Below are 15,304 nucleotides of genomic sequence, written 5' to 3' on the forward strand. Positions count from 1 at the left end.
GTCAAGCAAAGGGTTGATTTCAAGATCCTCACCCTCACACATAAATGCATCAGTCTCTCTGCCCCATCCTACATATCTGAAACCATTACCAAAAACACCTCTTCTCTCCCCAAAAGAAGTCCCCACGCCAACCAACTCTGCATCCGCCACATTAAAAGAGGAAACGCTGGAGGTATAGGTTTCCCTCACATAGCCCCCAAACTCTGGAATGCACTTCCGCAAAACCCTCAAAATCACTCTGTTCAAATAGCTCCACCTGCCTTCTCAACAGAACTCGTAACAAGTTTTCTGCATCCTATGTAACTGCTAAACTTCTGTATCTTCTGTAACCAGCAAGGTCTCTTTGTTACAGCGCCACGATGCCCAAGGACTGCTGTGCACTTTATAAACGCTAATAAATGATGTCAGATTACAATGTTGCGGTACTATTTTACAGATGGGATGTCAGAGCAAGTACCTTAGTGATGAGATCATACGGTCCGGTCCAATTGTTTCTCAAGCGAGAGACTAATGTGTACTAAAACACTAGATTCCATGTGCTGAAACCAAACAAGAGTGGAATGCGGACATACGCGTTGTAAGATGGCCTCATGTTTTTTGTATGGACAAATCTTAACATTCTTGTTATCTTGAACATGTTGCAACCAAATTTACTATAGAGTAGTGTGATGATCTACAGACAGTGGCACTTCTCCACGGAGTGATCCCCCTCCCCATGAGCCAGGGCAGTGCAGCCGCGAAGCAATAATCGGCCTGTGGGCGGTGCACAGCAGGCTGATCTCAGGGGGAGATACCCCCCAGGGAGAAGGGTGCAGGTCTAGGATATGGGTCCTGTAACATCCAAGCCCAAGGGCCAACCTCCTTACCCCATCCTTCTACTTCTATGTACTGGAAACAGTTTTTAGAATACTTCCGAAAGTCCTGTCTTGTTAAACACCAAGACGAGGAAGAGGCGAAGAAATGAACAAGCGAGGCAAAGAAGCACCTGCGAGTCAGGTGACTTACGCAGGGGCTGGACTTCCTATATAAGGTGGAAAGCAAAGAAGGACTGTTCTTTGCCTGCAGCAGGAGATTTCGAGGTAGCAAGCTGGGAGAGGACGCAAGCCAGTGTGGAAAGAACGAAGAAGGCATTCTCCCATTCAGACGACAGGCACTCAAGCAGCAGTGGTTTACTGAAGAGCCAGGCAAGCCGCTTAACCACAGAACCCAGTGAGCAGGTGATGAGAAACGTATCTCCCGTAACTCTTTGACAACAGAATGAGCTCTCCTGCTGGCAGTAAAGGATAACCAAAGAGTTCTTACAGGTAGGTAAGAGACTGCTCAGGATGCAGGCTTATACTAGCAAATAGAACCCCTGTTCTGAGTAATCTCATTGGCTGCACTGGTTGGTAATGGCTAATTAATGGTTTCATCTCATCACGATTCCTTTGGCCTTTACAGAAGACCCGTGACACTTGGGCTTTCCATTTGTTGCTGTTGCACTAGAAGCAACAGTAAGCAGCGTGAGGATTAGATCACGCCCACAGCCATACCGAACTACAATCCCCATCAGGATTGTATTCCGGAAAGCAATTTCTGTAGAAACCCGGCGCGAACGTGCCGGGGCGGGCGAGAAGGAGCCAGTCCGCGGCTGTACACGGCCTCCCTCCTTAGCCGCCTCCCCAGGAAACACCTCCAGTGCTGCAGTAATCAATATACAGACATAACAAACAACATTCTACACCCAGGTTAGTGCACCCGGCTCCTATGAGCCTCTAGCCTGTCCAGAGGGTCTTTTTGGGGTCTGTTGTATTGTAAAAAGCGAGCATGACACCCAAAACAAGGGACGAGTCAAGGGATAGCAATACAAACGCACAGCCACTGCACTCTGAAACCATTACAACTCAAGCTATCACCAAGGAAAGGAAACATAAAAATAATGACACTGAGCCAATAAATTCCCAACAACTGAACTTGGAGACTCTTAAAGTTTGTCTATTAAACACCCGGTCCCTTAGCAAACATTCTGAGAACATTCATGATCTCATAATTGAAGAAAAGTTAGACATGTTATTTCTAACAGAAACATGGCTTAAAGATCCAATTGGACCTGTGTGTACCAAAGCAATCCCAGAGGGATATACTTTATTCCACCAGAACAGGGAAAAAGGGGTAGGAGGTGGAGTGGCCTTAATTGCAAGATAATTATTTAGTCTCTTCAAAGCCTCAATAGCTTGCGCTGGCTGCGAAACTCTACTCCTCAAATACTCCCCAACCCCTAGACTGTGCATCAACTTCATTGTATTATATAGACCCCCTTCGCTGGTATCGAACTTTATCTGTGAAATCACTCAGCAGCTAAATACCCTGAAATCCACTAACTCCTCCACAATTTTAGTCGGCGACCTCAACAGATGGAACCAAAACCCCTTAGATAAAGAAGCCATTAGTCTCAAAGTCTTTAAAAAATATTGACTTCGTAGTCCAGAATAACGATCCCACTACTATGAAGGGTAATCAGTTGGATTGGGTTGTAATACACAATCTTGTTACCCAGAATATATCTACACAGCCGTGTATTTGGTCAGACCATTTTAAAGTTCTCTTTGAGATCTGTGTACCAGCTGCATCTAGTCACAAACACAGCCCTCATATTAATACTATGAGCAGAAACTTTAATGGCATAGGCCCAGAACAGTTAGAACCCTGTCTCCGCAAAATAGATGAATGCTTCCAAACTGGGGACACTTGTGAGCAATTGCTGCAAACCTACACTAACCACATCTCGGAGATGGTAAATCAGCACGCCCCCCTCAAATCCAAAATGGTGAGAAAATCCAGTAACCACCAAAGCTGGTTTACTAGTACACTCCGGGACCTCAAGATTGAAAAACGTCGATTAGAAAGAATCTGGCGTAAAGATCTTTCCCCTGATTCCAAGGAGAGCTATGGAACCAGGCAAACGTCAAGTATAGACACGGCATTATAACTGCGAAAGCGGAATATTTTAACAAGCAGATTGAGGCCGCACCTAACGCAGCCAGCAAACTCTTTGATATCCTTAAATCATATGAGAAGCCTAAATCCATGTCTCCCCCATACACTCCCACAGAAGAAGATTGTGAAAGTGTTAAAAAAGCCTTTGAAAATAAAACCCAAAAAGCCAGAGAAGCCATCATTCTGGCCAAAGAAACTGCTAAAGAATCTCTTCCTTCGACGGCGGCTAACTTACAGCCCTATGAACTGGAAAATTTTAACTTCCAACCAATCTCAGAGGCCGAGATGGTGAAAGTGCTGGCCAAGATGAAACCATCTTCGTGCGCGGAAAATCTAATTCCTCCCCCCCCCCCAAATTATCGTGGAAAACAAGGAACTGTTCGCACCAGTGTTAACCATTATAATTACTGCATCTTTCCACGATGGTAAGATCCCTAAAGCTATAAAAAAGGTGACCATCACACCGCTGTTAAAAAAAAAAAAAAAAAAAAAAAAAAAAACAGGTCTGGATTCCAGAGATCCTACTAACATGCGCCCTATCACTAATACCAACTTTGTTTTGAAAATTATGGATATGGATAAAATTGCCACAGGACAACTGCAGGCACATGTGGAAGCCAACAATATTCTGCATGAGCAACAGTCGGGCTTTCGTGCGGCTCACAGCACGGAAACCGCCATGCTGGACCTCCAAACTCGTATGCTTTCCATAATGCATAAGGGCAAAACAGGGACCTTAATGCTTTTAGATCTAAGTGCTGCCTTCAACCTCGTTGACCACACACTCTTACAACAAGTTCTGGAGAAAACAGCGGGGTGCTCTAAGGCAGCCTTGGCATGGCTAACATCTTTTCTCACCGACCGTGTAGCCAGAATTCATTGGGAAGAGAAGTTCCCAACATCCTCTCCCATAAGCGCAGGTGTACCGCAGGGAGCCAGCATCTCTCCTCTCCCTCTTCAATCTATTCATGAAATACGTATGTGTACTGTTAGAATCCATCGGTGTTCACTTCACCAACTACGCCGATGATACACAGCTGGTGATAGAGTTGGAAGGAGATTATCAAATAGACAAAGAAAAGATTAAAACCATATACAACCTGATAGATGGATGGATGGATGGATGGAAGACAACTGGATGTGCCTGGATAGCAAAAAAACCGAACTCATGATTTTCGGTTCCAGTCAAGCAAGGGGCAAGCTTGGTAAAGAGTTTGAAGAATTCACTATCAAAGAATCAAGCATCAATGTGGTCTCCCATGTGAAAACACTCGGGATGATGCTGGAGGCGTCCCTGGGATCTGAATCCCAAACCAACTATCTCCATAAAAATGATGCATATTATATCAGGCTTCTGAGAGCCATACGCCCACTACTCACAGAAGAAAACACGGCCACAATTGCCAGGGCCATTATACTAGCTCGTCTCGACTACGGCAACTCATTGCTATTGGGAGCATCTAAAAAGTGCATAAGCAAATGCCAGATAATGGAGAACATCGCAGTCCAGATCATAAAAAAGATCGATAGAAGAAGCCATGTGACAGAGGCCAGAAGATCCCTCAATTGGCTCAGAGTTGAGGATAGAATCCTTTTTAAGTCCATGACCCTGGTTCACAGGTGTTTATATGGAGTGGCGCCATCCTATCTTCGTGCCAAATTTACCCGATATACCCCTAACGGGGCTCTAAGATCCCAAACACAAGGCAAGATACAGATACCCCAAGCACTTCGAACGACTGGTGCTGGGAAATCCTTTCCGATTCGCGCTGCCCAGCAGTGGAACAACCTTCCAGCTTTGCTGAGAGCAGAGCCAAATCTGCTTATCTTTAGAAAAACCCTGAAGACGCATCTCTTTAAATAATGTTCCACCCCTTAGCTGTTCTTCTACCCATGCCCTAACATGAATCTGTCTCTCTGCGCCCTGATGCCCGCGGGCTTTCGACGCATTACAAATAAACAAATCAAATCAAATCAATCTGTGTACACCGTGTCGCCTCCCTGTTTGTTTCTGAGCGTCATCCTTTGTAGCCCTGCCCCAGGCCGCTTCTTTACATGCTGCCTCCCCTGTGCCTCAGTAGTGTCTGTTCACCTGTCCCTTGGCTCTCGGTAGTATTTTGGTGCCTACATGATTGTCTTCACCACATAGCTCCTGTCCCTGCTCAGCCCATGTTCTATTTGCTCATGTTCACCTCATACTGTAGCTTCTTGTATCTCTAGTCATTTTTCTTCTTCCCTTTTTGGTATGTTTTTCTGACCTTCTATCTCTTGTATTGCTTCCTGTCCCCCTGTGCTCACTTCATGTCTCGTCCCACCCTCTATCTTTTACATCTTTTCTTGTACCCTAATGTTCACCTCATGCTTGGTTTGTTCTTGCTTTCTCTAGTTTTTCTTTGTATTTCTCTGTACTCGGCACATATCTCTTCTTGCCCTCGATCTTTTCCAGTCTCTCTTCCTCTTTTGTCACGTTCGCCTTCTACCCTGTTGGCTCCTTTATTACTCTTCTTCTTGGTCCCCTCTTCTGTCTCCAGTTTGTTCCATGTTCTCCTCATTCCCTGTTGGCATTTTCTCTGTGTGGTATTTCTTTGTGTTCCCCTGTGCTCACTGCATGTCTCTCGCCATCTTTTCTAGTCTCTCTTCGTCTTCCCGTTTGGTCAAATTCACCTCCTACCCTGTTAGCTCCTTTCTCTAGTATTTCTTCTCGCACCCTGGTGCTCACCGTGTTTCTTCTCTCCCTCTCTGCAGGTAATATGCTGGATCTTGTTCCTCGGGCTCTTCTCCTACCTGAAGGTGGTGATCGGCAGCCTACTGCATGAGGCTGGGCACGCAGCGCTGGTGTGGTGCGGAGTAGCCATCCAGGCTGGCTCCCTGGTGGGTGCCCTGGTCATGTTCCCCATGGTTAGCCTCTACCATCTTTTCCAGAGTGGTCAGGACTGTGTGGACAGCTGCTCAGCATGATCCTTCTGCTGCTGCCACTCCTCGTCATGGTGTGGACTGTGGTGATGGCATTGGGCTGCTTGATGTGTGAATACAGACATCGACATTGCATTTGCACAGCGAGGATGCCACGAGCCCCGCCAGTGCTGGATGGAGGCATTAAGAAGCCCTGAAGCTAAGCACTGCTACTGATAGCCCTCCTTCCATGGCACTAGTGCTGGGCGTTCCTCCTAGCTGGCACACACTTTGCCAGTCTCCTCTCTAAACTCTTGACTTGTTCATCATGTGGGTAAACACTGCAGTGTCCCTGGAGAGCCCTTGGGCTCTCCTCGGATGACTTTGTCGCATAGAGCTGCCTCGCCTTTTCAGAGAACTTCTGTGTCCATTCAGGGAACAAAAAGCTACATTTTATTATTAATTTTTGTAATTTATATTTGGTTTTAGATTGTTTTTATTAAAATGTTCAAAGAACATAAAAGTGAACCACTAATTGCATCATACACGTGGATAGCCATTGCATTATCTGTTGACTATTACAGCTGTTTTTGAATTCCTCATACTTTTACACTACCCCCACCCCCCCCTCCAAGCACCGACCTCCAGCGATGACCATTAACTGTTGCTGTTTTGAAGATGTTTGTTGAAGAGTCCAGTGGCAACAGTAAAGTGCTGGCCTTTTGCAGGATCTCCAAGGTGGGTGCTCTGGATTTCCACTCAGGGCTTTGGGTCCATTCTGGGTATTTGCCATTTACAGGTTTCCGGATCCTTACTGTCCCTCTTTTCCGCAAGTCCAAGATCATTCTGCGAACAGCAGTCCAGAGAATTGACCTGCAACCTTTGTGATGTCTACTCGAAGGTCCCCCTGTTCCATGGTAGTGCGGCTGTAGGTAACGCAGAAAAATGAGTCCAGCCATCTCTCTAAACGTCTTGCTCGAAGGTCCCCCTGTTCCATGGTAGTGAGGCTGGAGGGGACGCAGAAAAATGGGTCCAGCCATCTCTCTAAACGTCTTGTCTCAAAGGTCCCCCTGTTCCATGGCAGTGAGGCTGGAGGGGACGCAGAAAAATGGGTCCAGCCATCTCTCTAAACGTCTTGTCTCGAAGGTCCCCCTGTTCCATGGCAGTGAGGCTGGAGGGGACGCAGAAAAATGAGTCAAGCCGTCTCTTTAAACGTCTTGTCTTGTTGGCACCATACCACGATTGCCTAACACATTTTTGCAAGTACTTGAGCATTGAAGCTGCATTTAGGACATGTATATCTGAGGGCACGCAAGGGTTAAACTGATACCTTTAGAATGTATAGGTCCTACTTTTGTAGGTATAGTCAGGGAGTCCTGGTCCCCATACCCCCCCCCCCCCTTTGCCACCAGTCAAGTCCCGGGTCCTCAGAGTAGCAGGGGAAGAAGGGTTGGACTGGGAGTATGTTGTCATGGGCATTGGAAATGCAAGCAGTTTGCAAGAGACTCTCTTGTGTGTGCTGCCCGACCTGAATTACTTGCATGACGTCCATTAACAGAGCATTTGCATAGATCTACCAGGTTGCTGGGTGGATTTTTGTTTAACAGGGAATTCCTCCCCCTTCTGCTATTCTTTGATCCAGTGTGAAAACCACAGTTTACATTTGTTCCCCCCCCCTGCACCCCCCACCACATTAGATGGGATTGTCAGCAGTTCATCTAATCAGAAACCCAAAGGTATAGCCAACCTGAACATGCAGCTTAACCAGGTACCAAAACGTTCCATCTTCATTGATTTGCTAGGAACCCCTTTCTTTTTTACTCTTCGGAGGGTGAGTCTGTACAAGCTGGGTTGATGCAGGGTGATCTCGCAAATTTGCATTGCTACGTCACCCCCGCATGCAGAGTGTGCCCCCTTACTTTAAGGTTTGTGAGGGTACATGCTCAAGGTGTGTCATATATGTAGGTGGAGTCGATCTTGAATGAAGGTCTGTAGAAGGTGAAAGGTTGCATCACATGGCTGCTGCTGTCTCCTGCCCCTCACATTCTTCCTTGCCATGGGAGTGAACGGGACTTTCACAAAGTCTGGCTATCTGCAGTCCGTGAAAGCTGCTTCTTAAACATGGGGTCTGGCATATATTCACACGCTCATGAATATTCCCCGTCGTCAGGCTGGGAATCCTTGGTAAAAGAAAACAGTTTCACTTCCACTTACAAACTGTCTTTCTCCTTCAAACCAATCACTGTCTTCTGGTTCATACTACCCCCAGCCAATGACCGTCCTCTCCCTAAGCCCTTCCTCTGGCAACCATCTTTAGATTTGTACCATACACTTCACTGTTGGGAGTCCTCGAATTTGCTCATGACCCATGATCGCTGAACCTCAGGGCTTGGCTCCTACAGCCGTAGACTTTGGTAGATATGAGTTGCCTGCGAACTGCAGAGAGGTCCACGCCAAGGCCGGGGCGCTGTTGACTTTGAAGTTCCATGGTCACAAGTTTAGGCATTTCGCTATGTGGTGCCGGTAGCAGAAGATTACCCTGCAAAGTGTCCTGGGCCTGGAGGTTCTTCCATTCTTGCTCTCCTTGGCCAAAGCCGGCCTGGCCCATGCTTCTATCAAGGTGCATTTGGTGGCTATCTCCCGCTACACCAGGCCTCCGGATGATCGTCGCTGTGGTCTCATCGACTTGTCAAGGAGTTCTTCAAAATACTTTTTCAATCTTTCCCACCGGTGAAGGCTCTTACACCGGCGTGGGTACTCGACGTGGTTCTGACGAGACTCATGGGACCCCCTTTGACCCTATGCATCGGGTCCCACTCAAGTTCCCCTCGTGGAAAACTGCTTTCCTTGTGGCCATCACCTCTGCGTGGAGGGTGGGTAAGATCCAGGCTCTATCCTGCAAGCAACCATACTTGATTTCATGAATCAAGGGTGATGCACCCCCACAGCGAATATTGGATGTCACTTGCTACCCAATCTACAACAGTAGAAGGGTTTCTGGATTGGGCATGAAACCCCCACTTTGTCTAGTGAATGAAAACACCACCTCCCAGTTGAATTGTTTTCCAGAAAACATTAAAGGTCGGATTTGCCTTGGACAATTATTTTGTGGAAGATAGAGCAACGCTTCATTAAGACTATCACATAACCATGTTTTCCTTCTTCGTGGGATCTTGCACAGATGTTTGATGACTTGAACGTGCAAGGAGCCAGTGAACCTCCCGAAAGGAGTGCTGGTAAGCATGAGACTCTACACAGCAGGGTTTCCAGAATGCGTGGGAAGACTGGCATGTGGCAAACCTGCAGACCTCCGCTAGGCAGAGGGTTTCCTTAGTGCTACCGTGGCTGTCTGACCTCTTGGCATGTACAAGCCAAAGAAAAGAATTAACGTAACTTACTGAGAAGGGAGATGCCCATGGTCTTTGCTGCTGTTCTGGGCCTTGAGTGACTTTGGGTTTGGCACCACTACTGTCCCTCTTGGGGAAGAGGCAGGGTCACCCTTATGTTGCGGCACCATTGCCATGTAGCAGTGTGGTGGAGACCCTTTGTGGCAAGTGGTGGTGCGAACAAATAAAAACTGAAGCAAGTTGTCCAGATGTGGGTGATGAGGATGAGACCACCAGCCGCGCTCTAGTTCTCCCACTCACCTGGGGGAGATGGAAGAACCCTGCCGGCACAGAGGAACGAGAAGCTCTAGCACCAGAGCCCTGCCGGCACAGAGGAACGAGAAGCTCTAGCACCAGAGCCCTGCCGGCACAGAGGAACGAGAAGCTCTAGCACCAGAGCCCTGCCGGCACAGAGGAACGAGAAGCTCTAGCACCAGAACCCTGCCGGCACAGAGGAACGAGAAGCTCTAGCACCAGAACCCTGCCGGCACAGAGGAACGAGAAGCTCTAGCACCAGAGCCCTGCCGGCACAGAGGAACGAGAAGCTCTAGCACCAGAGCCCTGCCGGCACAGAGGAATGAGAAGCTCTAGCACCAGAGCCCTGCCGGCACAGAGGAACAAATAAAAACTGAAGCAAGTTGTCCAGATGTGGGTGATGAGGATGAGACCACCAGCTGCGCTCTAGTTCTCCCACTCACCTAGGGGAGATGGAAGAACCCTGCCGGCACAGAGGAACGAGAAGCTCTAGCACAGAGGAACGAGAAGCTCTAGCACCAGAACCCTGCCGGCACAGAGGAACGAGAAGCTCTAGCACCAGAACCCTGCCGGCACAGAGGAACAAGAAGCTCTAGCACCAGAGCCCTGCCGGCACAGAGGAACGAGAAGCTCTAGCACCAGAGCCCTGCCGGCACAGAGGAACGAGAAGCTCTAGCACCAGAGCCCTGCCGGCACAGAGGAACGAGAAGCTCTAGCACCAGAGCCCTGCCGGCACAGAGGAACGAGAAGCTCTAGCACCAGAACCCTGCCAGCGCAGAGGAACGAGAAGCTCTAGCACCAGAACCCTGCCGGCACAGAGGAACGAGAAGCTCTAGCACCAGAGCCCTGCCGGCACAGAGGAACGAGAAGCTCTAGCACCAGAGCCCTGCCGGCACAGAGGAACGAGAAGCTCTAGCACCAGAGCCCTGCCGGCACAGAGGAACAAATAAAAACTGAAGCAAGTTGTCCAGATGTGGGTGATGAGGATGAGACCACCAGCTGCGCTCTAGTTCTCCCACTCACCTGGGGGAGATGGAAGAACCCTGCCGGCACAGAGGAACGAGAAGCTCTAGCACAGAGGAACGAGAAGCTCTAGCACCAGAGCCCTGCCGGCACAGAGGAACGAGAAGCTCTAGCACCAGAACCCTGCCGGCACAGAGGAACGAGAAGCTCTAGCACCAGAACCCTGCCGGCACAGAGGAACGAGAAGCTCTAGCACCAGAGCCCTGCCGGCACAGAGGAACGAGAAGCTCTAGCACCAGAGCCCTGCCGGCACAGAGGAACGAGAAGCTCTAGCACCAGAGCCCTGCCGGCACAGAGGAACGAGAAGCTCTAGCACCAGAGCCCTGCCGGCACAGAGGAACGAGAAGCTCTAGCACCAGAGCCCTGCCGGCACAGAGGAACGAGAAGCTCTAGCACCAAAGCCCTGCCGGCACAGAGGAACGAGAAGCTCTACCACCAGAACCAGCGTTGACACAACCTAAAGGAAGGGAAATCAAATTGGAGTGAGAAAGGCTGTGGTCGTCCAATGGGTGAAGAACGGGAGAGCCTGCTGACGCGCACAAGGCATAGGCATTGGGGAATAGAGGGAAGTGGGTCATGAAGCAGAGGGGGAAAAGATCAGGAAACCTAAGCTGAATTCCGGGAAAGAGATTAGCCAAATTGAAATTGTTTTTTTTTTTGTAATATATATGTTGCAGGCCGTGATGTTGAGCGCAGAGTGAAGAGATCCGAGGGGTAAAGCTGCAGCTCTGCAGAGAGGACCAGAGCACCTTGGAAACAAGCTTAGAGACTGAGAGATTTAAGGCAAGGTCTGCAGCCTGTGGCCCTCCAGATGCTCTGCACTATGATTCCCATAATTCCTCACCGTTGGTTACTCTGGCTGGGGCTGGTGTTATTTGTAGCCCAAAACCTCTGGTGAGCCACAGGTTGCTGAGCCCTTGATTAAGGGAATAAAGTTGCAGGCTACAAGGAAGGCCTGTAGCAACTTGCGGCGACACCAAGCATAAAATAACCCTTTTGGAAGAAATAATGCATACTGATAGTCTAGGTTGCCAAAATAAACTCAAGGAAAGAGTAAGACACTGACAATGCGGCCTGCTGGGACAGGAGTAAGACGCTGACAAAGCGGCATGCTGGGACAGGAGTAAGACACTGACAATGCGGCCTGCTGGGACAGGAGTAAGACGCTGACAAAGCGGCATGCTGGGACAGGAGTAAGACACTGACAACGCAGCCTGCTGGGATACTGAATTTAAAGGAGGGGCCTGCCAAAAATCGACAGACTAGGAGACTCGTATGTTCCCAGTACACATTGAAAGTAGCTTTTGTGCAGAAACCCCAGCCTACTGGGAGAGTGAATCTAAATCCACAGAATAATATGGACGGGACAACACTGTATTCTGCGATAGTGGGTCTAAGCTCTCAGGGTGAAGTGAAAGAACCCCTAATGAGCCTTCCAGGGGCGAGTCGAGGCAAACTCGCTACACAAGGGGGAGAGAAACTGTTGCTTGTGCGAGTATTGTATACGAGACCCCAGCACGAACTGAGACTAACCTGGCAGACTGAATCCAGGTTCCCAGCCTACTGGAAACCTGTGCATGCCGAGAGCAATGCCCAGACTCCCAGTACTAGTGGAGTGGGAGAATGGAGAAACCAATGTCTGCTGGGTCGCTGCATCCCATTCCCTGCCCACTCGCCCCACGGGGGAAACCAAACCGGTGAACTTCGCCTTGATGGTGTGCTCCCGTAGCATCGTCCTGTGAAGCACCTGTGCACTTTTCTGATTTGTGTGGGATAGTGGACTTTTATTCACAGGAAGTGCCCTTTGAGGACCGAGGAGCCTCTATTGACTGGGAGGTCATACACCAAATGTATTGCTGGCTCCCTTCTAGAAGTGAAGAAATACCCACAATTTAAAGCACAACTTGAAACTTTCCTATTTTGGAAATCCTCCTTATTTACCACTCATTCCTGGGGCCGGCTCAGATGATCATCGCCAAAGAAGCAGTTTTCTCTGCAGTTAGGCGCTATATTGTTGACCAGATTCACACATGACACGACCTATTATTTGGTGAGCCGGTATAGTCTATTATGCTTTAAAAATAATGGGAATTAAAAATACTCCCAACATACACATAGGACTTTGTGCCCCTGTTTTCTTCCAGACCGCTGCATGGGTACGTTTGGACCAGTCGTGCACTTGGTACCACAGGAACAACAAACTACTACTGCCTGATACAATGTAAAAAATGCATCTCTTAATGTACATGAATAAACTAGGTGCAAAGAAGTATTTATTACAAAAACATTTGTTTTATAGTTAAAACATATTTGTACTCACTCATAAAATACTCCCATTGGGAATAGGGCATCTTTATTTAGCCCCTAAAAACATTATTTTACTCCCAACATTAAAAAATAGGGAGAAACCTACTCCCATTTCAAAATCTTATCTGGAGCACCAGAGATACTTGTCTGGGCACCGATTCTCTTACGGCTTTTCAGTACTGTTATTCAAGATAGTCGCTCCTGAGTCTTGGTGCTAGGCAGAAATCGTGCCTATATACAAAAAAGGGAACAAGGGTGCCCTTGCGAGCTATCGTCCAATCTCACTGCTGGATACCGCAAGCAAAATATTTGCCGAAACTGTTTTGGGTGGGCGATAGTCCACTCATCAGCAGTTTACCGGCCATCCTCCACACCGGGGCGGACTGAGTACCTTGGGCCATCGGTTTTGATCGTTCCTCCTGGTGCAGAAATGCACAGTATTAAAGAATGTCAAGTTATATGCTGTTTTTGCTGACCTTAAGACAGTGTTTGATGGAGTTCCCCAAGAATTGCTTTGGCAAGTCCCACCAATGAAAAAAGTTCCACGTTATTTTCTGTCTTCCATACAGGTCTTGTAGTCTGAAAATCAGGCAGCGGTTAGATTTGGTTTAGCGGGGGAGACCACAGATCCATTCAAGGTGGGCAAAGGCGTTGAGTAGAGCTGTGTTCTTGCCCGGCTGCTTTTCTGCATCTTTATTAACGAAGTTATAGAAGAAGTGGCCCAGCGCTGTCTGTAGCCTCCTACATTGGGAACGGTGAGACTGCCAGCTTTATTTCATGCAGATGATGCAGTGTTACTTTCAACATCCCCAATGGACTTGGAACCTACAATGCACGGCTTTGTGAGCAAATGTAAAGAGCTTTGCTTGGCACTGAATGTTGGGGGGAGGTTCTGGGAGGGGGGGGAGGGGTCTTGAGTTTCCACGCAAGCAAAATTAGGAGACGTAATCTATGTATTGTGCTGGACTGGACTGGGCTGTAACAAGTTGAAACCGATGATTATCTGGCTACCCGCTTTTCTGAGACCAGACCAATCCATTGTGTGCCCAAGTAGAAAAGTCTCTGACCACTCTGGTCAACTATCGTGGGGGAGCGAGAAGCTTCTTTTTCAAGCATGGTAAGGGTGCAATCTCACCTGCTTTAGAAATTTATCAGAAACGGGCAAAAGTGGCCGCCCAGTATGGCGCCGGTATCTGGGGTTACTCAAGTCACCGGCCTTTACAAACAGCAGTGAATACGTTTACATCAAACTTGCTCTCATTGCCGTAAAGTACCCCTAATGCACTGCTCCAGATGGAGGTGGTTTTGCGCCCTATCGGGGATGCGATTAGTTTAATATCCGTTCTTTCCTGTGTCAGGCTGTGAAGTACCGAGAAGCCCTGGAACATTTATTGTCAGCATTTGGGGGTGGGTCTCTGCCATGGATGGTTCATGCAAGGAAGACATTGGTCTCCCTCAATTCCCTGCATGTTGGTTTAATCCAACCACTGTTGACTGAGCCACTGTATCGAGAGTTAAACAATCTGCCCTGATTCTATCTCGCAGGGGGGTGGGGGGGATGTAGGAAGGGTATTTAAAAGCTCTGTTCAACCGCTGGGCTATCCGTGAGCTTGCAGAAGCATGGGAGTTTTGTAAATCTACTGCTGATCAGATTGAGTTGTACTCAGTGGCCACATATATCCATAGGGTTCAGTCTACGCCGGAGTAAGATCATCAAGGAATCTGCAACCCATGGAAATTAATTTAATCAACAACTCTAGATGAACAGCTATAATTGAGGTTGTGCCTTAATCTTTCTACAATTAGTATGCTAGTGAACTCAAAGAATAGTCTTTTTTTTGTTTAACCTTTGCAAGGTCAGATGTGTAAAGTGTTTTAAACCTGCTTTGTTTCAGGTTTTTACGGACATTTGTTTGTGTTTTATCTTTTTAATTGTATTTTGGACCATAGCTTTTGTACCTAGAGACAAGAACGTCGAATAAAGGTTGTGATGATATTTGTCTGGAATGTCAAGTTCTCTTTTGTCCATCTATTTGAAGAATAATGTACAAGTCTTATTTCAGAGGTGTAACCTGTATGAAGATTTGCTGTGTTGAAAGAACAGCTCATGTTTTGGAAAGTGCTGATGACTGTGTTGAAGAGCCACACTGCGTGGCAGTCACTTGCCAGCTGTGTAGTTCTGAAGACCGAAGGGTAATGTGTGGGCCATGACAAGAAGTGTATACAACCTTTCTGAGATATTTAGAATGCTGACTCCAGGAGCAAGTCTTTAAGCTACAGCATTAGCCCCCTGGGCTCATGCCAAGAGGATTCCGAGCAGTCGGCCCTACAGCATAGTTCCCTGCCCCAATCAATGGTTTGCTAAGTGGAACGGGTGAAAATGGAGGTCTCTTAGTGTGATTGACCCACACGCCTCTTATCAGTTAGTAGATCTTGCTTATGCTCCGAGTAACCTCCGCATTATG

The 15,304-nt window shown here is 48.0% G+C and overlaps 1 protein-coding gene across 6 annotated transcripts in view; it reads left to right on the top strand.

Moving 5' to 3' along the window:
- LOC138498068 (solute carrier family 52, riboflavin transporter, member 2-like) overlaps positions 1–14,835 on the top strand; it is a 308,844-nt gene extending 294,009 nt beyond the window's left edge. For all 6 annotated transcript variants that reach the window (XM_069621915.1, XM_069621918.1, XM_069621917.1 and 3 more), the window contains one exon: positions 5,722–14,835. In XM_069621915.1, the coding sequence (XP_069478016.1) occupies positions 5,722–5,934 (213 nt within the window). In that variant the 3' untranslated portion in view covers positions 5,935–14,835. The remainder of the gene's footprint in view (positions 1–5,721) is intronic.
- The last annotated feature ends 469 nt before the right edge of the window (positions 14,836–15,304 follow it).

The sequence above is a fragment of the Ambystoma mexicanum genome, chromosome 5q (genome assembly GCF_040938575.1).
Source record: "Ambystoma mexicanum isolate Mex_15411 chromosome 5q, UKY_AmexF1_1, whole genome shotgun sequence".
NCBI classification, from domain to species: domain Eukaryota; kingdom Metazoa; phylum Chordata; class Amphibia; order Caudata; family Ambystomatidae; genus Ambystoma; species Ambystoma mexicanum.